We start from the raw sequence: 24,823 nt of genomic DNA on the forward strand, positions 1-24,823 counted from the left end.
TAGATCAAAGCCAAGATTTTATATAAATCTATAGACCAAAAGGAAGGGTTTTCAATACTTATCTGTCTGAAGACAAAGTAGCTAAAGCTGCCACCCACTGCTACAAGACACAAAGGTGACAAAGAGTCTGCATGAGCATACTAATGGCAAAACAGTTCTGAGCTTTGGCATGGTCGTTCATCCCTCTTATATCAGCATGCCCTCTTGTACTAGGCCGGATGTGCATTACATGAGGAAGGAGCGTAAAGCTTTCTAGACTGGCAGGATACAGCACATACTGTAATGGTTACTTCATCAGTGATCTAATGAAGACCATACAAGCTAATAAATTGATGTGTGCCTCTTGTATCTAGTGAGCCTATAACTAATTAAAACAAAAGGAAAAAAACACCTTTCTAATGGGAAGAAAAAAAAAGTTCTTATTTACTTCCATGGAAAGAAAGAGCACCAAGGGCAAACACTTTAAAATGGCTTTAATACTAATTTCATTTATATGTGTTCTAATCAAGTCAGTAAAGTGCAGCAGTCACACAGATTTAATTCAGGAGATGCAGTTTCTTGGTACCACATGAACTGCAAATAAACATTAAAATTATTGGATTTTTTTAAATTGGTAAGCTTATACACAGAAAGCAACTGCTCTATATATGTAGACATCATGTTGGTTACATTACTGGAATAAGCTTCATCTGTAGTCAATACAATCACGGTAAGCATCATCATCTGCTTAACATGTGCTAAGGTTAATCACAGTGGCAGATATTTTTTTCTTGGGGGGGGGGGGTTGTATAAGAAATAAAGGAACTGCGTACTCTCTTGTTTGCCTTTACTTGTTTCATGAATTACATATAATACAATTTTGGATCTGCATGTAACTGTTGAAGTTAATCTTGCTTACTGATTCCATGTAACTGTGTCACTCTAAACTCTTAAATTCACTTAAGCTTACCTGGATACAAATGGTTAAATAAGCAGTTAACACATTCATAGTTCACTCCATCCATAGTCCATACATCTTTACTCAGCTTAAGAATAGCAGACTACTATCATTCAACTGTACAAAAATACTGCTACATCAGGGTAGGCACCCCATGGTACCAGTGCCAAAGAACATAACTTCAGCATGTTTCGCTCTGTTCTCCAGTGAGGATCAGTAGAAGGAAGGATTTAAATTAGACACCAAAGCCTTGCTTTCCCCCTTTTCTGAAAGGATTTCTTACTAATGTAAGCAAATTTATTTTCAAACTCAATGTATTTAAAATAAATGTGCATATCCAGGTATCACTTCCTACAGACACACACTGGCTGGGATACAGAGACATTTTCCTGCACTTGAAGAAACTGCTGTGGCCAAATATATCTGCAAATCACAGGAATTTGACTGCAATTCATAAACGTGTGTAATTGAAACAAAGAGGATCTCATTATCAGCTAAAATGCACGTCTCTGAATTGTGTGCAAGTACCAACTATACTAAACAGCACTTGTCTTGTAGGCATATTTACCACAGGTGGCCTGAGTATCATGTCAGAACAGGCAGCCCCCTTTACTCTTTGTCCCTGATTTTTACAGAATGTCCTAGATGCGCTCTCTTAGTTTTTCCCTACCCCTCACAGAGGATTAGAGATGGTCAAGAATGTCATTTATTAGTTTCATGCATCTTATTGTTCTGAAACTGCATTATGATGCTAAATCTGTTGTTCTATTAACATTTTAAATGAATTTGGTCCTGGTGTCTAGTGTCCCCACCCCCCACAGTATCACAGGCTTTGCTTGCTAATCCAGGGGAGTTTAGAGATATGGCAGCCGCCCTCCCCTCCAACACATACATTCAGACATTTGTGCATACGCTCACAAACAGCTCCCTACACACACGCACTCACTCTACATAACATAACTCTACACAACACAAACACCTTTCACCCAGTTGCACTCATTCATCCAGACACACGCATGCTCTCTCTCGCAGACACACACACACACACACACACACACACACACACACACACACACACACACACACTCCTACTCTACCCATCCCATAACTATTCCCCCTACTTCAAACACCCAGGAAGATTCATTCACCACAGAGCACCCACCTTGGAAGACACACACACCAGAGACAACTTGTTAGAAAAATATGTATTAATGTATATGGTTTAGTGCTTATTAGCAGCTAAAAGGGTTAACACATTTCATTCTATTTTATGTACAGCTTAATTTTGTATGAGATTATAAGATGCTTTTCAAACTGCAGTATGCTTTCTGAAATTGCAAGATGCTCTCTGACCTAATATTTGCTAGCACAGCAAAATTCATGTTTATGCCTTTTGGAAATGTACTCGGAAGCAGGTGATTATCTGCTAGGTCAGGAAAATGAATGAATAGTGAATGAATAGAACAATACTGTTTTCTATAATGTGATTGAATATGAACAATCAGCCCTGTTCGTGTTATGAGAACATGCACAGCTGCAGAAAAGAAGAGCTACATCAGACAAAAGACTGCTTGAAGAAATGAACTGTGATCTGTACTTGCTTTGTGCCTGAATTAGCCATAGTACCTTGAATGGTAACATTGCATAGCAAAAGTTGTATCTGACCGGTGGTCATCAAGGCCACCTTGTTTTTCTCAGGAAGTTTTTTTGAAAACTTGATATGCCAGCAGAAAATCATGGACAAACAGCTGCTGAGAAACAATATTGAAAGAACTTGTGATTTATTATGTCAGCTTAGTAGGCAATACCTTGTAAGAAATGTATAAAGACAGTCTCACTTCCTGATTCTAGTTAGACAAACTCTGTATTAGCACGTTTTTGTCTCCTTGCTGCAAGATTAAAGTGCCTTAACCTGAACCTGACGTGCGTTGATCATTTTGAAGTTATTTTTCCTTTGACAGATTGGTCCTCTCTCTTCGCCTCAGGTCAGATGGGCCAGGTGGCATGAAACCGTACGGGGAAGAGACCACATCGGTTCTTCTGCTTTGAAAGACCTCCGACTGAATTGTCGTTCAAAAGAGGCCAGCCACTTTTCTGATCTGCGACTGGAGGATGAGTCGGTATGCGAGCCAGAGAGGATCAATCACAGAGGCTCAGGTAAGGTGAAATTTACCTTTTTCTGTTTTAGATCAGGGACTTGATTGAAAATATCTGTCAGGAGATTTGTATTGCACAAGTCAGGGACAGAAAGACTGCAGTCTTGTCATAGATCAGGGAAACAGAATAGGTAAGACAGTTATTCTAAACTGTGAAATAGAAAATCGTGGTACCACATGAGAATAAGAAGGGCTACGTAACATTTTTTAACAGTCAGAACAATATGGGTAATAAGTGCACAAAAAGTTCCCGAAACCCACCGCTAACCGAAGATGCAAAATATATGCAATCACAGCGTGCCGACAATATTAGATATTATACAAAATGGGTTAATAAATATGAATTTGATGGCAAATTAGAAAAATCCTCGCTTATTAAACTCGTCAAACAGCTTAAAGTTGACGCAAAAGGTCAGGTAAAAAAGCAACGCCAGTTGGGAGTTCCTCAGGCACACAGGTGGATTGAGGAAGCAAACCGTAGGGAACAAAAAAGTAATAATTCAAAAGCAATGTTTCTAAATAAAGAAGACAATAATTTAGTAATGGCATCAGCCCCTCCACCCCCTCCATTTCCTGCACCGGAATATGAAGCGAGTGGACAAGCTGGTCCACCTCCGCTATACCTGGCTGTCACCGCAAAGCCAGGACCATATGTTAGAGATCCCATCGAGACCAGGTCTCGAACACGTAACTTAGAGGAGATATTGAGTTATATGAAATAAATAAAAATTCATGAGCTATGAGGGAAGAAGAGATATGCCCACTCATAGAAGTACCAAATCCGCAGGTAGGACAGGACCAGACTCTTCTAGTATATAGACCGTGGACACCGGAAGACATCCGGAAAGCCACAGAGGGAATTCCCCATCCAAAAGTTATTTAGAAAATTCTTAGAAGACTTACAGGGCATGAGGTTAAGTTATCATTTGAACAGAGAAGAAGTAGAAAAAGTAGTAAGACAGATCGTAGGTCCAGACTGGCACATGATCAGTGGCAACTGGAATCCCCGTGACGCAGAACATAAGCCACTCCCACATAGCAACGCAAAACTGGATAACAGAGTGAAAGGTCTAACAGACCGAATCTCTGAGAAATGGAAGCCTAGAGCAGACTGGACTTGCATTAATCAATGCATTCAACAGGAAGGTGAAACTGTTGACAGATATTATGCTAGATTATTAAGAGTGTTTTAATAACCATTGTGGAATGCAGGTACCTGAAGATCAAACACATGATTCCCCATATGAGCAGCAATTAAAGAATGCATTTTTGAAAGGCAGTATTTTGCCTATATACAGCTTTATTACAAAACACATGGTAGACCATCGTACAAGTAGATTACAGTCACTGCTTGAATATGCTAGGCATGCCGAAAGGCATTTTAAACAGTAAAAAGAAAAAGAAAGCCCAAGTATTCGCTGTAGAAGACGGAGCAGAAGTTTATGTAGTACAGTCCAGAAAAAAGGGCAAGAAAAATGCCCAGGGAAACAAACAATCTGATAAACGATCAGAAGAGTTTGAAGAAAGAAAGAAAAGGGGTGAATGTTTTAAGTGCGGGGAAAAAGGGACATTTAGCAAGGGATTGCAGGCAAAACAAGAAGGTAGCCATGGAAGATAAGGAGGGTGAGGACTGACTATATGGTAGTCAAGAATCACTAGAAGGGAATAACCAAGAAAAGATAAATGCAAATGTGATAGAGGGAGTAGATAATGTGATAGAAGAAATAGAGGAAGTACAAGAAATCACCGATGGTGAAGAAAGTGAAATTTTAGACTTGGCATTATTGAGCCTAGAGCTCTATTTAGCAGACACAAAACCGGAAGTTACATTTCTGGTAGAGGGGAGGGAGGTTAAATTCCTGTGTGATTCAGGGGCTTCGTGGACCCTGATACATCCTTCCAAACTACCAGAAAATTCAGAATCACTTGATTACATATTAGTGAAAGCAGCTAATGGACAGCTGTATCGGGAGCCACTCTCCCACAACATAGCAATAACTGACCCTGTTTCAGGGATGACCCAAAAAAGCAAAATTGTCGTTTCTGCAAAATGCCCACTAAACCTTTTGGGCAGAGATCTTATGCAGATATATGGCATAGCAGTAGTACCGACTATGCAGGGTATGGAAGCACAGCGACAAATGGAAACTTTTGTGGTGTGACCGGAGGGTGAAACATTTTAATGGTACAGTCAGGACCTAGTTACGACTGGTCCAGGGGCAGTAACCGAAGAACTGATGAACGTAGCCATCAGTAAATCCCCCTCCCGTGACACTGATAAACAGCATTTGTTGCACTGTACTCTGTATTATTGTAGCACACCAGGACCCGATAAGGAATATGAGCAAGAACTGTTTAAAAACCATGCAAACAGATTAGTATTACGTAATCTGTACTGGGACACATAAGGGAACAGTGTAGTCAGCTGTTCATTGCCACAGGAATTCTTTGCACTCTATGAATCTAATCGATTACCACATGTTAGTTTAACAAAAGACAAGAATGTGAAATGAGCAGATCTTGGAGAAAAAGTCACAAAATGGGAAAAACAAACAGAGTTAGAATTGTCAGAACAGGGAATACAAAAACAGAAATTAAACTGGATAATGCAGACACACCCAGCAGTACAATTGCAGTCTAGCGAGGACAGCTGATTAGCACTCTTACTAGAAGAGGAAGAAAAAGCTTTACAGAGTATACCAGAAACCCTCTGGTCAACAGGAAAATCAGATGTAGGATTAATCCGTACAGCAGGACCAGTTACTATTACGCCAAAATCACCATGCAGACCTCAAAAGAGACAGTATCCCTTAAGAAAGGATGCAGAAGTAGGAATCAAACCTATAATAGAAGCCTTACTTAAGGAAGGAGTACTAATAGAATCTCCCGATTCGCCATGTAATACACCCTTACTTCCTGTTAGGAAAGCAAATGGGGAATGGCGAATGGTCCAAGACTTACAAGCTGTAAATGATGCAGTAATACCTAGAGCACCTATGGTGCCAGATCCACACACCCTATTGAATGATTTGAAGCCTCAACAGAAGTATTTTTCTGTGGTAGATATTAGCAATGCATTTTACTCGATACCGATACACCCTGACAGCCAACATTGGTTTGCATTCACATTTACATACACGCGACTACCACAGGGATATTGTGAATGCCCAACAACATTTGCACAAGAGATGGCAAGCAACTTGGCAGGATTTAGCCCACCAAGAGGCAGCCAAATTTTACTTTATGTAGACGACATCCTGCTGGCAGCCCCTACCCAGCAAGAATGTAAAGAAGATACCATAGCATTACTACAATTTTTAGCCACACAAGGACATAAAGTAAACAAAAACAAATTGCAGCTTTGGAGAAAGCAGGTTAAATACCTGGGATATGTAATATCCAAAGAAGGTAGAACATTAGATGAAGATAGAAAAATAGCAAATTTGCAAGCGCCCAAACCCACTACCAAGAAGGAAATGATGTCTTTCCTAGGCACGACTAATTTCTGTCGGAGATGGATTCCAAACTATGCCTTGGAGTCTGCTCCACTGACCAACTTGATATACAAGAAGCCTATGGCAGCACAAGATTTATTACAATGGACACCAGAAGCAGAATCAGCTTTCTGCAAATTGAAACAACTAATAGCATCTTCATTAGTTTTAGGATTACCGAACTATCATAGACGTTTTTTCCAAACTGCAGATTGTAAACAAGGTTACATGACATCAGTGTTAACACAGCAGCATGGGGACAAGCAACGCCCTATAGCTTATTATTCATCACAGCTGGACCCAGTGGCGCGATCCCTGCCCCGCTGTGTACAAGCAGTAGTTGCAGCTGCAACAGCAGTACTGGCTTCGGCCTCAGTAGTGTTGTTCCACCCTCTCACATTGAGAGTGCCTCATGCAGTCGCAATTATTTTACTGCAAGAAAAAGTAGCATATCTTTCTCCTGCTAGACATCTTTCTTGTATGACTATACTCCTAAGCCAACCTCATATGACAATTGAACGATGTACAACTTTAAACCCATCTACCTTGCTCCCGACCCCTGCGGATGGCACACCACACAGCTGCCTGCAGGAAATTGAGCAAAAGACACTGCCTAGAAAAGATCTAACGGATGTTCCCTTGGATGATGCCGAGGTGACATATTACGTGGACGGCTCATGCAGAAGGGGTCTTACAGGACAGAATCTAGTAGGGTATGCAGTAGTTTCTGATGCTGAGATTTTAGAAGCAAAGTCGTTACCACACAACTTATTTGCACAAGCAGCAGAATTGATTGCTTTGACAAGGGCATGTACCTTGGCAAACGGTAAATGTGTGAACATTTTTACTGACAGCCAGTACGCTTTTTCTACTGTACATGTTTTTGCGAGCAGTGGAAAAATAGAGGAATGATAACATCTACTGGTAAACCGATTAATCATGCACAATTTATTTTAGATTTGTTAGAATCTATTCAGTTACCTCAGAAAGTAGCTATTTGTAAATGCGTAGCTCATACCAAGCAACAGGATAGGATTTCAAAAGGTAATGCGAGAGCTGATATAGCTGCAAAACAGCTTCAGAAGTATTTCTTTTGAGTGAGGAATTACAACCTTCTGAGATTTTAGATTTAGAAATGTTAAAAACAATGCAGACACTTACTACAAATGTAGAAAAACAGAAATAGATAAAACAAGGAGCAATTCTTGAAAAAGGGCTGTACATCTCCAAAGAAAGAAAACCAATTTTGCCGTCTAACTTGTTTAGATATGCAGCTTTGTTGAGCCATGGGCAGTGCCATGTCTCAACAGGGGGGATGGTACAGTTAGTGAATCGTGTGTTCACTGCATATGGATTTACAAACTACACAAAAAATTTTGTGCAGCATGCCATGTTTGTAACAGGCATCATGCACAAGGGGCATTAAAGCCTAAGCAAGGGAGTTTCCCAACACCACCGTACCCGTTCCATACTATCTGTATGGATTTCATAGAACTAAACAAATGTGAAAATAAGAAATATTGTCTTGTCATTATAGATATGTTTTCCAAATGGGTGGAAGCTTTTCCAACCAAAAATCCAGATGCAGCTACCGTTGCAAAAGTCCTTGTTAAAGAAATTATTCCTAGATTTGGCATACCGGAAAAGATCTACAGTGACAATGGCACACACTTTGTAAATCAAACCATACAACAGCTGAGCCGATATTTTGGAATTTCCTTAAAGAACCATTGTGCATACCACCTCCAATCTGCAGGATTAGTAGAGAGGCATAATGGGGTTTTGAAAAACAAACTTAGAAAATTGATTAGTGAGACACAAAAGAACTGGGTGCACTGCCTGCCTCTGGCACTGTTGAGCATGAGAACTGTTCCAAATGCAAAGGGTTAACTCCTTTTGAAATACTGTTTGGGAGGGCATATTATATACTTCAGTGGAAACCTCTCATGCCTGCAGACCAGGAGGCTGACAGCTCACTTGCAGAATACATGTGACGTCTTCTAAGTAATAAACAACTTCTGCAGTTGAATTCTGTTTCAGATAAAGAAAAAACCAAACCATCGGAAGCAGCAGTAGTCCCAGGCACGTGGGTCTGGGTGAAAGTTATCAAGAAAAGAAACTGGACCACACCGAAGTGGGAAGGGCCATACCATGTGCTACTGTCAACACCCACTGCAGTCAAGATCGCAGAGCGAGCATCCTGGATTCATCTGACACACTGTAAATTGGTTAAAAACTTTGAACTGGACAAAAAACTTGTTACTGTTACACAAGAACAAAATGACCAGATACGGAGCAAGTAGAAATGCTGAACAACCTCAGAAGTATTGCACGATCATTCTGTTGGCCATACTGATAACATTAATCTTTTTGTTGTGGCCTTTCCTTTTTCCAGCCATATGAGCCAAACTGAATAAACATGAATCATTCATAGACTGGCATCCGAACTTTAACACTTACCAAGCAATTAAATATGTGTATGCTGAAACTTTTAATGTTTCGAATTGCTGGATCTGCACAGCTATACCAACAGCATACGGGGGATTATTGATGACTGCTGTCCCCCTAGGGGTCAATGAGACCTGGGAGAATTTGTTTTTTGATACTACAACTGTAAAATCACAAGACAAAATAGCATTGTACCTACCTGTTACACAAAAGGGAATTGTATGTTTTTACAAAAATGATACTGTTCAGGTAGGTTGGAGTAATTGTAATGTGACTGTTCCTTACAAATGTTATACCAAAGCTAATAATGCAGGTTATATTTGTGATACAAACTATGACTCATATCTTGAGTCGATTCATAAGACTATTGATGACATACAACATAATCTTGTTCTTTTAAAACAACTATCTATTATTGATAAGAAAATGTTTCATGCAGGGCAAGTATATATTAAAACTAAAGTAAAGAACTGTTATTTTGTTTGTGGGAAAAAGGCATACAAATGGTTACCTGAGAACTGGTCCGGCAGTTGTTTTTTGGGTTACCTGGTTCCGGCCATACGACACACTGCAGTTTTGCCTCAGGGAAGAATATGAAATGTCAGAGAGGTCACCAAGAAAACCGGAAATCCAATCAGAAGGCCTGAAAATCCAGTGGGACGAATCGAAGCAGGCTGGAGAAACCATAATTCCGTAAAAAACAAAGATAAACTGACACACATGGACTTGAGTGACACTATCATATCATGGGCAGGTATAGCCCCTGCATATGGCGCAGTGAAATCGATTTGGGAGCTGAGAAAACTGTCCAAACTTCTTGAAGTAATGAGTAATGCAACTTTTTCTGCTCTCGAGTTAATGACTGATGAACTGAATGCTATGAGAACTGTGGTGCTTCAAAACCACATGGCTCTTGACTTCACCCTAGCGGCGAAAGGTGGTACGTGCACTTTAATAAAAGAGGAGTGCTGTTCGTATATTCCTGACAGCCAGCATGAAATAAACGATCATCTTGAGGTGATTCCGCAAGTGTCGACCATGACCAAACCAGGCCCAAACCCACTGATAGACTTTTTCCAGAATTTGTTTGGGGGGTGGGGTAGCATCCTAATGAACGTCCTGATTGCCATTTGTGTGGGATTACTCCTATTAGGAGTGTGTGTTTGTTGTGGTATTCCCTGCATGAAAAGATTGATCAAAGATTTTATAGACATGTCAGTTTCTGAGACTTTATATCAAAGTACTGAAATTGAAGAACTGCTGAAAAATGAAACACTTTCATAAGTTTAAACTTAATGACTCTCTTAACTGCAAATTCTGAACAGAAAAAGGTTAGGAGAAGAAGCAATTGTTTATGCTTTTGAAAATAGAATAAAAAGTATTAACGGGGGAAATGTTAGAAAAATATGTATTAATGTATACGTTTAGTGCTTATTAGAAGCTAAAAGGGTTAACACATTTCATTATATTTTATGTACAGCTTAATTTTGTATGAGATTATAAGATGCTTTTCAAATTGCAGTATGCTTTCTGAAATTGCAAGATGCTCTCTGACCTAGTATTTGCTAGCACAGCAAAATTCATGTTTATGCCTTTTGGAAATGTACTGGGAAGCAGGTGATTATCTGCTAGGTCAGGAAAATGAATGAACAGTGAATTACTAGAACAATACTGTTTTCTATAATGTGACTGAATATGAACAATCAGCCCTGTTTGTGTTATGAGAACATGCACAGCTGCGGAAAAGAAAAGATACATCAGACAAAAGACTGCTTGAAGAAATGAACTGTGATCTGTACTTGCTTTGTGCCTGAATTAGCCATAGTACCTTGAACGGTATCATTGCATAGCAAAAGTTGTATCTGACCGGTGGTCGTCAAGGCCACCTTGTTTTTCTCAGGAAGTTTTTTTGTAAACTTGATATGCCAGCAGAAAATCATGGACAAACAGCTGCTGAGAAACAATATTGAAGGAACTTGTGATTTATTACGTCAGCTTAGTAGGCAATACCTTGTAAGAAATGTATAAAGACAGTCTCACTTCCTGATTCTAGTTAGACAAACTCTGTATTAGCACGTTTTTGTCTCCTTGCTGCAGGATTAAAGTGCCTTAACCTGAACATGCCGTGTGTTGATCATTTTGAAGTTATTTTTCCTTTGACACAACTCATTTTGGCAGAGATCACTAACATGGCCTGAAATGCTAATTTATGCCACCAACTACCTTAAACATTTCTGTTACAGAACATATAGCTAATTAGCATAGGTCACTCCGCTGGAATGCTTCATTAGCATTTAGCACGGTCATTGAGATAGCCCATGTTGCAGATTCTACCAACGGTGTAGAATCAGTGGGTCTGTTTCTGAACTGGAAGGGGTTACAGTTAGCACTTTTCTGTCCATGTTACAGCTTACCACTGGTGATAGTTGTACCCAAGCCACAGTCTACCTACCTGGCACCTGAAGACCCTGGAAGAGTAGAAGTCGACAACCCCTGAATTAGATCTTTCTTTCTGTTTTGTCAACCATACAGAAGTTATATGTCAACTTTCAAAATGAACAAAATATTACACATTTTTTACTACAAACAAAAGAACAGATCAAAAACAGTCTCATATAACATTAAATGATGCAGCTCTGGAAAGACTTCAACACTTCAGTTCTCTTTCTTTCATACACAGGTCTTAAAACTTCCAGCTTTAAGCCCATTAAAAAAACTGTGAAAGACAGGAGATCAGGTCATCCCAACAGAGCATCATCTTAACAGCATGAAGTTTCTTTTCCCCCACTAGGCCTACCCTTAACCATTCACATCCATCCATTTTGTGCAAAGATGTAAATAAAATTTGTGTGTACATGCTTCCACATGTGCTCCCTTTGCTGCAGATGATTTGCCAGATGATCTGCCGGCACCTTACCACTTTGCTTGGGCTCGTCCTCTACCAGAAGCTATTATCAAGGCTGGAGTAAGCCCATATCTTTTCTCATCATCAGAAGAGGTGAAAATAACTGCTCATTTTTCCACCCAACCCCCCCCCCCCCATCATATTCCTCATTTTCAATTTCAGCACTTTGCACTAGTTTAAAAATAATAAAGAACAAGTAAATTCGGACAAGAGTAACTGTTCAGATGTTGCCAGCTTTGTATAATATCCCTGGCAGTGTATAAGCATCACAGATCTGAATAACGTGCACTTACCTTGATTTCAGTTTAGTAGACACTCCAGGTTTGTTGCCTGGGATGATTACAAAGTCACCGGCATTCATAATTACTCCTCTGAGACCTTCAGAAAATGAACACAGTATTCAACAGCCTGAATATACTGCTGAGAACCTGCAGTTTTAAAATAAAGAGAAGATAAACATGGTGCAGAGCAACATGGTAGCATTAAAAGAAATGCAGTCCAGAGAGTTTCAGTTGAAATCCATTTCATTCCAGATCTCTCCCACCTCAAGAAAACAAAATATTTTCAGATTTGATTGCCTTGTACTGCCTTGTACTATCAGACTTGCTACAGTGCATCCATACTGATACAACACTAGCTATTGTCAATGAGTGTTATTACTACTTTAATGCCAAACCGTGTGTCACGGCCATCAACGAGCAGAGAGCTTATTGAACTTTACTCATCTGGTTGGTGGAACCTTTAGACCATGCAAAAGAATAATTCACCAAAATATGCAACTCTTTCCTCCCTCTTGTATCACTACAGAGCAAGGCAGCCTTGTTAGGGTCTATATTAAATCAGCGAACGCTGACCCTTTAAAAGCGAAAGCTTGAAATCCTGAAGACATGGAACAGAGATTTTTTCCCAGGGGAAAACAATCGCTGGGCCGTTTTCGGGACTTTGCCATTTCCACCACTGTGGTGCGATTTCAGAGTTGGTATATTTAAGTAGGGGGGTGTAGCCTCCCATTTTATTTAGTGCTTTCATTTATTTTTTTTTTTTTGTGGAACAGCGAGGAAAAAAAAAAATCGCTGTTCCGTTTGTTCAGAATTTTAAGCTTTCACTGATTTAATATAGACCTGCACTGCTAGTATTACAAAGCTGAATCACAATGTCATCTGTCTGTTAAATAACTACACATTCATTACAAAACATAAAATGAAATGTCGAGTATCTAGTTTGAACTACAAGGCATAATGCAGTGTACAGAATCATTGATAATATGAGAAGTGAGAAGTATAATGTTAATATGATTTGTTTCATTTATTTTTGTTAATTTATGTTTGCCTATGTCTTAAGTGATAATTCAACAAAGGTGTTAAAAAGAGTGGGGAGAATGTCAAGTTTAAGATTAGTACCTTACTTTAGGAAAGTGTTGACCTAGCTTAAATTCACAGACTGGCATACAGAAATAACATGGGCTAAAAAATTAGGTTACAATGTCTTGGATGGTGGTCTATATTGCAATCATGTCCCAGTTCTTTTATAAAATAACTAGCTGACAGTAACATTTAGATGCCCACAAAATACTAACTAAATTAGACTATTTAAGTGAATCAAAAATGCTACAGTTGTTTCTAGTTATGTTACTGGTTGAAGAAAAAAAACTAAGGGTAATGCTGCTCAATGCCAGAAGTCTCAACCTCAAGATGCACGCACTCGAGGCCCTTCTCAGTATGGAGAACATCGATGTCTGTGCTGTGACAGAAACCTGGTTCAAGGCTCCTGAGAGCACCCCAGCACTATCAGGTTTTACCTCATATCATGCGTTCCGGCCCCAAAACCTGGACAATACCAAGAAAGGAGGAGGGGTATCCATATTCATCAAGGACACCCACACCTCAAGATTGGTGGCATCGCACGATGCATCGGAAACCATCCAGGTGCAATTAACCATAGGCAAGACTGCTCTGCAATTTGTAGCATGTTACAGGCCACCCTCGCAAACTCAGGAACCTCATATGGCCTTCCTGAAAACACTGGAGGGGATAAATGTATCTCCGAACACCATCATACTAGGTGACTTCAACTACCCTAATATAGACTGGGAACACTACTCAAGCCCAAACACTCTAGCCCAAAAGTTCCTGGAATTCATAAACTCAAATGCCATGGAACAACTAGTCACCATCCCACAAGAGGAGAAAACATACTTGATCTCATCATCACGAACATGGGAGCACAATGTTCAACGCCGGAAGTATACCCCTCACTGGTGAGATCTGATCACAAACTAATCTCGCTGGAGGTCCTCATCCCGCCCCACCGAAATGAAAAAGACCACAGTAAAGAACTTCGAAGCCGACTTCACACTTCTAAAGACTAGTGTGGTCTCCTTTAAGGCCCTGAGCCGGCGGTTAACATTACTCAAACCGCTGAATCACTTACAAATGCCTTCTACCAGCACCTGCAGGGCTGCATGGATCAGGAAATCCCAAGCAAAACAAAGACTCTTTGTACCAAAGGCAAGCGTCCAGTCTGGTGGACCCCAGCCATAAACAAACTCTACAACAAAGGAGAAAGCTACTACAAGATAGAGCAAAATCCTTAAAAGGTAAGACACTGCTGATCACTATAAGTAAAAAGCTAAGAGCTCTCATAAAATCATCCAAAGCTAATTTTGAGAAAAAAATAGCTAAGGACTCTAAAGACAACCATAAGGCATTCTTTAGCTATGTCAGAAACCTAGGAGGAAACTCCCAGATATGCTCAGAATTAGTTCAAAATGATGTGAAGATTACTGATCCTACAGACATTGCCAACATACTGGCTGAAAGGTTCAGTGCAAACTTCTCCCCCCCCCCCAAAGGAGAGATATCTATACCAAATGATTGTAGCCCCCCAAACATCTCTAACGCCCAGGTGAGAATTGCTCTCTCCAAGGCAAAGAACACAGCATCCATGGGACCTGATGGTGTCCCAGGCTGTGTGCTCCATGAACTCAACGAGGAATTAAACCCACAGTTAGGACAGCTGTTTAATCTTAGTCTCACCTCCGGATACGTACCCAGGGAGTGGCGCACAGCGACTGTGGTCCCACTCCACAAAGGCGGTGCCTCCACTGACCCTGGAAATTACCGGCCCATTAGCTTGACAAGCTTTATCTGCAAAGCCATGGAGAGGATCATAATGGATCTCATAAATAAAGACATAGGGAACTTGCAGACTTTGGATCCAACCCAGTTTGGCTTTGTCAAAGGCAGATCATGCCTTCTAAACTTGGTTGACTTTTTCGAAACAGTCACCAAGCCTACCTAGACCTGGCGAAGGCTTTTGATACAATACCTCACTCGGGTATCATTGAAAAACTCATCAACTTAAATGTAAACCCATACATTACAAGGTGGGTTGCAAACTGGCTGAGTGACAGAACCCACAGGGTCAGAGTTGCTGGCGCCATGTCAGACTCAAAGCCTGTCACAAGTGGTGTCCCACAGGGCTCAGTCCTGGGCCCACTCTTGTTTGGCATCTACATTTCTGAAGTACAAGCAAACACAGGAGGGTTATGGCTGACAAAGTTTGCAGATGACTGCAAACTGGGCGCCGTAGTTGAAAACACATCCGACACAGATATCCTTCAGAAGGGTCTCACAGAAACGGATAACTGGTGCCAGAGCCATGGCCTAAAGTTAAATGCCAAGAAATGCATAGTCATACCCTTCGGGAAAAATAAGGTTACCCCTAGCTACCATATAGGTGGCAATCCCCTGAACACAGAAGAAGTTATTAGGGACCTGGGAACCCAGGTTGACAGTAGCCTTTCATTCGACACTCATATTGCTAAAGTAGTTAGGAAGACCTTCTACATTGCCCACCTTATCATGAAGGGATTCACATCTAGATCAAGGAAGTCATAGTCTCCCTATACTCATCACTCATCAGACCAATGATCGAGTACAATGCCCCATTCGGAATGTATCTGACCCGACACTTGCAGCAGCTGGAGAGGCCACAAAAGTTCCTCACCAAAAGGATAAAGGGTCTCAAAAATCTGTCTTATGCTGCCCGACTGAAAGAATTAGAAGTTATGTACTCACCATAACGTTCCATCTGAGTAGGTGACTTCATTCGGATGCAACCTGTGGGTATCGGATCCGACCTCGGATCCGAGCCGGCAATTCAAAAGCTTAGGCTCCGAGCTCCTAGCTCCTCCCTCTTACCCATAACCCCTTGCCACGCCTGACTGACCTCAGATTGAGTTTGCCTCAAATACTGACCACAGTATACTAAAACAGCATAAATACTCGCTCTATAAAGGTCAGGGGATGGAGGGATAGTTGCATCGAATGAAGTCACCTACTCAGATGGAACGTTATGGTGAGTACATAACTTCTAAATCTGAAGTAGGAAGACTTCATTCGTCTGCAACCTGTGGGACAGAGTCCCTAGCTACCTGAATCTTGGGCGGCCATCATGGAAGGATGTTCCGAGCACCGCTGAGCCAAAGGATGCTCTTCCTCTAGAAACAACATCCACCTTGTAATGAGAAATAAAAGTATGAGGCGAGGCCCAAGTAGCTGCTGCGCAGATATCATCCAACGAAACACGGGACTTAAAGGCGGCTGGCGTAGAAACTGCCCTAGTAGAATGAGCCGTAACCCTCTTAGGAGCAGGTCTGCCTGAAGTGTCATATGCCTGCAATATGCAATTAGCAATCCATTTAGACAGAGTGACTTTAGACACTGCTTTACCCAGAGCAAATTTAGCAAAGGAGACGAACAGCTGATCTGATTTCCTGTGGCCAGCTGTCCTGTTAATATAAAAACGTAATTGTCTATGAACATCCAATGAATGCAATTTGTATTCCCCTTTGTTTGAATACTTGGGAAAAAAGACAGGCAAATTGATAGACTGGTTAATATTGGATTCAGAAGAGACCTTCGGAAGAAAAGATGAATTGGTCCTGAGGCACACCCTATCAGGGAAGAAAGAAAGGTAAGGCGGTTTGACACAAAGAGCCTGAAGCTCAGACACCCTTCTGGCTGAAGTGATAGCTACCAGAAAGACAGTCTTCCAGGAAAGGAATTTTAAATCAGCAGAAGCTGCAGGCTCGAAGGGAGGAGCAGTAAGGGCCTGCAGGACTAAAGACAAATCCCAAGGCAGTACAACCTCCTTGACTGGAGGCCTTAATAAAAAAACTCCCTTGAGAAAGGATTTGCATAATTTCGCTGTCATAAGGGGAGCTGTGTCCTGTCCAATGTGATAATGCGATATAGCCGCCAATTGTACTTTAATCGTGGAAGAACTGGCCCCTTGATGAAAGAGGTCTGTTAAAAATTCTAGCACCGCAGAGATAGGTGCTGAAAAAGGATCCACCGTTCTCTGCCCTGCCCATATAGAGAACCTCTTCCATTTACTCCGATAAACCTGTCTGGTAGAAGGTTTATGAGCAGCCACCAAAATTGCTTTGACCGGTGAAGAGATACCGGGAGTCCTAATTAAGGTTGGAATTGGAGCAGCCAAGCTGTCAACTTCAGGGTCCGCAGATTGGGAACTGGCATTCCCAGAGGGTGAGAGATGAGATCCGAAATTGGATCCAGAATCCATGGTGGATTGATTTTGTGAGACCATACGAAGGAGAACCAAGGTTGTCGAGGCCAGAATGGGGCAATGAGAATCATTCTGCTCCCCAAACTGTTGGCTTTCTGCAGAAACCTCTGCATCAGAGGAAGTGGAGGGTAGGCATAAAGGAGACCGGGAGGCCAAGCATGCACCAGAGCATACCTCGGGATCTCCACTGGTTGGGGAAGTAGAGCGAAGAAATAGACGCATTTGGCGTTTGAGGGAGAAGCAAAAGATCGCAACAGGGTTGCCCCAAGCGGCAAAAATCTTCTTCGCTACTTGAAGGTTTAGGGACCACTCGTGTGGAGAAAGGATGGTGCGACTGAGCTTGTCCGCAAGGATGTTGGACTTTCCCGGAATGTGCGTTGCTATCAGAAAGCGTTTGGTGGAAATTGCCCATTCCCAGACTCTCATGGCTTCTCGACAAAGGGGATAAGACCTGGTTCCTCCCTGCTTGTTGATATACCAGACTACGGACATGTTGTCTGTCTGAATCGCAATAGTCCCTGTAGGAAGAACGTGGTGAAGTGCTTGCAACGCTAGGAGCACCGCCCTCATTTCCAGGACATTTATATGCAATGAAGTCTCTGTGGGATTCCACGTGCCTTGGACAATCTTTCCCAGAATGCCCCCCACCCGAGGCTAGAAGCTTCCGTGGTCACTGTGGCTCGGGAAATGCAGCGCAAAGGGTCTTCCTGCTAGGGGCTCCGGAGAAAGAAGCCACCACAGAAGTGAGTCCCTGCACGCTCTGCTGACCGCAATCGGGCGTTTAGAGACGAACAAAGAGGAGACCACTGAACTTGAAGGGTCCATTGAAGAACCCGCATGTGTAAGCGGGCATGAATTAGAAGCGGAATAGCTGCCGCCATAGAACCTAGGGCCCTCAGGACCCGAAGCTGCAGTTGGTGACGGTTGAAGGATCGCTGTCACATGACACCTCAGGCTGACGATACGGTCTGGGGTGAGGAAGGCTCGCATTGATCTGGTGTCTAGTCTTCCTCCTATGAAATCTATAATTTGAGTTGGATTCAGGAAAGATTTCTCCCAGTTGATCGTTATGCCCAGCCTTGGTGCTAGTTGAAGGAAGTAATCCCTGGCTGAGCACAGAAGATGCCTTGATGATGCAGTTAGGAGCCAGTCGTCCAGGTGCGGAAAGACCTGTAATCCCTGGAGCCTCAGGTGGGCCGCTACCACCGCTAACACCTTGGTAAACACCCTGGGGGCTGAGGTGAGACCAAAGGGAGGACCCTGAACTGATAGTGACTGTCTCCCAGCCGAAGCGAAGAAACCTCCTGGATCGTCTGTCCATCCGAATGTGGTAGTGCATCCTTGAGGTCTATGGAACACATCCAGTCGTTCTCCCTCAACAGGGGAGTATAGATTGCAGGGTGACCATCCGGAACTTTGCTTGGTTACTGACAGGTTCAACAGGGAAAGGTCTAAAATTGGTCTTAAGTCCCCGTCTTCTTTGGCACCAAAAGAATCTGGAGTAAACCCCCACTCCGGCTGGATCTGGAGGGACGCGCTGGATGGCTCTTTTTCTAGCAGCTGCTCGATTTGAGAGCTGCCGCCTCCCTTTGGTCGGGTGGAACATCTGGGAGGCTGTGAGATTTGGGGATCTTGATTAGGGGTATTGAATATCCTCTGGATATGAGTCGAAGCACCCAACTGTCTGTTGTTATGGACTCCCAAGAAGTCAGGTGCATCGAAAACCGCCCCCCGACTGCCTCCAGAGACGGACAGCCGGGCAACCCTTCAGGGCTGCTGCGTGGGTCTCTCAGAGAAGGGTTCTCTGGACCCAAAATTGCCAGGAGCCCCCCTGCCTCTGGCACGGCGACCTCCGCGTCCTCCTCTGCCACGGAAGGACTGGTTATCCGGAGCAGGTTGGGACTGTTGCGACTTCCGGAACCACATCTTCTTCTGTCCCTTTTGGTTCTTAGAGAAGGACCTCTGGGGAGCTGAGAAGCGGACTCCGACGGCAGACAGCGTCTTCCCGTCCTTTTCGCTCTGGACAAGTGTCTCGCGAACAGTCTTGCCAAATAAGGCAGAACCATCGAAAGGGGCATTCGCGAAGGTCGCCTTAAAGGGCTCAGCAAAATCACAATGGCGGAGCCAGGCCTGTCGCCTCATGACAAGGCCTGCTCCGCTGGCTCTAGCGGCTCCCTCAGTAGCATGAGACAGCAGCCGCATAGATGTGTTGGATACAGATCTGAGAGTGGCCATTCGGGTGGAATAAACCTGCTTATCCTCACTCGAGATGGACTCCGGGGGAGATGCAGCGTACTCTTTAATCAGATCTCGCTGCATCCTAATGACATCGCCATGTAGTTCAGCGCTCTCAAGGAGAAGGTCGCTGAACTAAACACTCGCTTCCCAATTCGATCCATCGAACGGGACTCCTTGCCCGGAGGATGGACGGAGGGACTCTCCTGGGCCAATTCCCTCTTCGTGGCCGCAGCCATCATCATGGCATCTACTGGGGGACCCTTACTCCAGTGGGTGCGGTCTGATGGAGGAGAAAGAATGCGGTCCGGGCGTTTTGGGATAGGCTCAATGGTGTCCGGATCCTTCCACGCCCTGATAGATATAAGATCTACCAGGGGGTCAGCAGGAGGGGACACCCAAGAGGTAGAAGGGCCCGCCTCGAATGCCTCCAAGAACACAGACTCGTCCGAAGAAGCCTTGGGGGCAGACCACCCCCCCTGATCCTTAACATCTCCATGATGTCTCCAAATGAGACGTCCTCAGGGGGTGACCTAGGGGAGCCTTCCCCTTCATCCAAGTCCGTGTCTTCAGTGACGGACTCAGGTTTATTCCACCATGTGCCTCCTCTTGCACTTGCGCTTCTGAGGTACTTCATCGGGGGGGCTGTCCGAGGAGTACTCTTCAGCAGATGGATGTTCCAAGGGAACCACTTGGGACATCGAGGCGGGCTGTCCCTGGGACCGGCTGGTGGGGGCCTGGCCCAACTGCAATGGAGTGCGGGATGGAGCCGTGGCAGGGACCGGGGGTCCGGATGTCCTCGACAGTGCCCTTTCCATAACGTTGAAAGCCGAGGGGGAGCCAGCTTCTCTAAGCCCCAAGAGCCGACCCCCACTCGGATCCGACGTACGGATCGGAGTCGGAGCCGAAACCGTCGGATCCGAGACCAGTGTGCTCCGACCTGGGCGGGCGAAGACACACCAGCTCCCTCGGATCCGAGGCTCGGCCTCGGCTCCGAGAGGTCGGGTCCGGTACCCGAAGCACTCAAGGGATGGGACGGATCCGAGGTGCGCCGACCAATCGGATCCGACCCACCCCGGATCCAAATCTGCACGGCGCCGAAAACTCCGAACCCGTGGTATGGGTGGGAGAAGGAGCTCTGAGGCGAAAAAGGGTCAAGCCCCTCCCGGTTGGGGGCTAGAGCACTCCATTTGCATTTGGGCCTGGATGAATTTCCTCATCATCCGGTCCATATCAGCTTCGCTCATCGAAAAGGTCGATCTAGAGGAGGCCACCGAAGCGGACCTAGAGAACCGTCTCGGTGACCTCCTGGAAGGGCTAGCCTCCTCCTCCTCGGGTCCAGGAGAGAACCGAGGGAGTGGAGCCGAGGAGGAGGAAAGCTAGAAGGCACAGGGAACCGCTTAGATGGAGGAGCCGAGCTGGAAGCCGGCTCTCCTCTTGTGGTGCTTCTCCTGTGCCTCTCCTTCTGTCTCTCCCTACTAGAATCCTTCCCCTCCGGCATTTTTAAGGGAGGTTGAGTCCCAGCCGGAGGGGAGAACTGACAGCAACAAGTTGCTGACTGGAGGTAGAGGCGAAGCAGTATCTGGGGGTAAAGACCCGCCAGCACTAACCGACCTCCGTTCCCTTAAAGCCGGGGTTGAACCCTGCACAAATGGTACAACCAGAAGACAGGTGTTCAACCCCAAGCATTCTTGCCGAGTGTGGCCATCCGCTGGGGACAGCTTATGGCCACACTCGTATTCAAAAGACAGCCTTAGGGGCTTCAGACATAACACCTAAGGCCTAAACACACACACACACAAACAAACTACGAAAACCGAGAAATTTAACTAAAGAGGAGGAAAGCCTTAACCACACACAACACTAACAATATTTTAAACAAAAAATGAGAATTTCAACAATTTTCCTGTCAGAAAACCACTTATCTCAAAAACCACGCCAGGAGCTCAAGAATTCCGTTGCTTCTTGAAAAGCGGCAAACGAAATCTGAGGTCAGTCAGGGCGTGGCAAGGGGTTATGGGTAAGAGGGAGGAGCTAGGAGCTCGGAGCCTAAGCTTTTGAATTGCCGGCTCGGATCCGAGGTCGGATCCGATACCCACAGGTTGCAGACGAATGAAGTCTTCCTACTTCAGATCTCCAGTTATATTCAGTTGCTTACCGCTTGCTCAGAGGTGACCTATGCCTGACATACAAGGCCATGTCAAACCCAGATTTGATGAACATGCTTCATCTCAAAAAATCTAGATCCCTCAGAGCCACAAGGGCGGGAGACTTAAACCTCGACACGGTTATTAATAGGACGTGCTGGAGGGATGGATTCATCACCCAAAGACTCCCTATGCTGTGGAACAAAATCCCGGTTTATGTGAGGCAGAGCACCTCGCTGGCCTTGTTCAAGAGGAATCTTGATCAATGGATGGGAGATCGCAGATACACCCCAGGGGTTACCTCAGTGTCACTGCTCGACAGAGGCACAGCAAAATAATGGGCATAGTTTCTCCAAACTAAAGGGGTGGCGTAAGCCACAAAACTATGGGCTAGGCTTATAAATGCCCTCGGGCAGATAGCCTAGTATGAACCTATGAACCTATAAGTATAAACAGTGCTCCATGCCAACATGCATCTTAAACATAAAAGCAAATTTAACAGATATCAAATCCAACACAACCAGCTTTTTTTCTTATGATGAAGGTGGGTACCAGCTAATAAAATGTCCCCATTCCCACTAGTTTCCAAAGTATTACCACTACCTGTGTTAACTGGTGGGACACCACCCACCCAAAAAGACAAAAAAAAAAACTCATTTCAGTTTACTCCATTTTTAATCAGTTTCCACATTTTCTTCTGTTGCTGTCACCAGCTTTCCCAAATTGTAATCACCTGCCATCTTTTTTTTCCCTTGTCAGATCTTCATTGAATATGTACAGGAAACACCTCTATGTCACAGTCCATCATTTACTGCACAGATAACCTAGTTAAAACAGAAGTCGGCCTCACAGGAGTCAGCCACGCATACAGTGCCTCAAAAGCAACCATTTCCTCAGATAAAAGTTAGTAATGGTGGGGGGTAGAAACTGTACTCCTTACACGTGTCTGTGAAACAAAAAAAGGACAGAAAGCAAAATGCAGTGAGAAGTAGAAGACTGAAAGCATACTACCACACTAAGTTTCCAAGGTGCTCATTGCTAGTGCAAGTAGGTTCTTATCTTCTGGCTGTGCCCATAGTTGAATGAGAACAGACCAAAGAAACTAAAACTCTGAGGAGACCCTTAAAGGTGTAATACTACATGTTAGACTTATCTAGAAACGTTGAAAGGAAGTAGTATGTTGAATGCATTTCAAGTGTACAGTAACATTAAAGCCTGCTGAAATACAAACTTTATTATTGCTAAATCATAGAGATGAGAGTGTATTTTCTTCCTCCAAACAGAAGTAACCTCAGAGTTAATTAATACTTAAAGTTGTGTGGTTGCAGAGATGCAGTACACCTTGCCCTCACTACAAAATATTTTTAAATCAATGTTAGCAGAAAAAAACTCAGGGTTACAATGTCATTTTTGTATCCTCACTGTACTGACATAAATTGGAAATGCTAACAGCTAAAATTCTTGAAAATAATCATGCATGGCCTAGGATAAAATAGATATCATTGATGTAGTTAAGCTACAAGCAGTGCTAAAGAAAAGTGTGCATTACTTTGGCAGCATACAGAATGCAGAACTAGCCAACAACAGGGAAAGGAAAATTGGGTTTTATGCACTTACCTAACAGTAATCCTACAATGCAAAACTCGTAGCAGAATACATAAAATCTGAACTTTCTGAAAGGACAGTTGTGCAAGCTGAAATTACACGAACACTAGTGTCACAGTCTATCATTTACTGCACAGATAACCTAGTTAAAAGAAGAAGTTATGTACTCACCATAATGTTCCATCTGAGTAGGTACTTAATTTGTCTGCAACCTGTGGGGTATCGGATCTGAGCCAGCAGCGTTACTAGCTAAAAGATACGAGCTCCTGGCTCTTCCCCTTTACCCATAATCCCTTGATACATGCTCCCTTTCCTCAGATAGAGTTTGCTTAATCTAACAACTAAGACCCTCGACAGAGGACCAAGTAATGCCTAAACACATGAAACAATCTCAATCATGATCAGGAACCATGATAATGGTTAGGGGGCATGGAGGGGGGGGGGGTCGGTTGCAGACAAATGAAGTACCTACTCAGATGGAAGGTTATGGTGAATACATAACTTCTTTATCTGAAGTAGTTATTTCATTTGCTCTGCAACCTGTGGGACAGAGTCCCCAGCTACCTAAAACCTTGGGAGGCCCTCAAGGAAGGATATTCCGAAGCACCGCGGAGCCAAAGGAAGCCCTACTCCTGGATATCATATCCAATTTATAATGAGAAATGAATGTATGGGAAGAGGACCAAGTAGCTGCTGAACATATGTTGTCCAGGGAAACCCTGGACCAGAAGGCTGCTGATGTGGCTATGGATCGGGTTGAGTGGGCATGGTTTACCTGAGGTTTACCTGAGGCTACATACGCATGAATGATGCACTGTGAAATCCAATTTGCTAAGGTAACTTTGGTAATAGCTCTACACAGAGCAGATTTGGCAAAGGACACAAACAACTGATCAGCCTTGCGAGTATCCTTCGTCCTGTGCAAGAAAAAACGTAGTTGTCTATGTACATCCAAATTGTGTAATTTGTATTCCCCTTTGTTCTGAAAGTTGGGAAAGAACACTGGTAAATTAACCAACTGATTAATATTTGACTCTGAAGTCACCTTAGGTAAGAAGGAAGGGTTAGCCCTGAGAGACACTCTATCCCTATGAAAGATTAGATAAGAGGGTTTCATGCAAAGGGCTTGAAGTTCCGAAACCCTCCTGGCTGAAGTAATAGCAACTAGAAAGGCTGTTTTCCATGATAACAACTTTAATGGAACGGAGGCGGCAGGCTCGAAAGGTGGGCTTGTCAATGCTTGTAAAACCAAAGTTAAGTCCCATGGTGGGACCGCAGTCTTAACTGGTGGTTTCAATAGAAAA

At 43.5% G+C, this 24,823-nt stretch overlaps 1 protein-coding gene across 2 annotated transcripts in view; it reads right to left on the reverse strand.

Moving 5' to 3' along the window:
* Nucleotides 1–24,823, reverse strand: part of ZBBX (zinc finger B-box domain containing) — a 2,136,907-nt gene that overhangs the window by 2,046,175 nt on the left and 65,909 nt on the right. For both annotated transcript variants that reach the window (XM_044069997.1, XM_044069996.1), the window contains exon 2: nucleotides 12,234–12,368. In XM_044069997.1, coding sequence (XP_043925932.1) covers nucleotides 12,234–12,301 — 68 coding nt within the window. In that variant the 5' untranslated portion in view covers nucleotides 12,302–12,368. The remainder of the gene's footprint in view (nucleotides 1–12,233; nucleotides 12,369–24,823) is intronic.

The sequence above is a fragment of the Protopterus annectens genome, chromosome 4.part1 (assembly GCF_019279795.1).
Source record: "Protopterus annectens isolate FY-2018-M chromosome 4.part1, PAN1.0, whole genome shotgun sequence".
Classification (NCBI taxonomy): Eukaryota; Metazoa; Chordata; order Ceratodontiformes; family Protopteridae; genus Protopterus; species Protopterus annectens.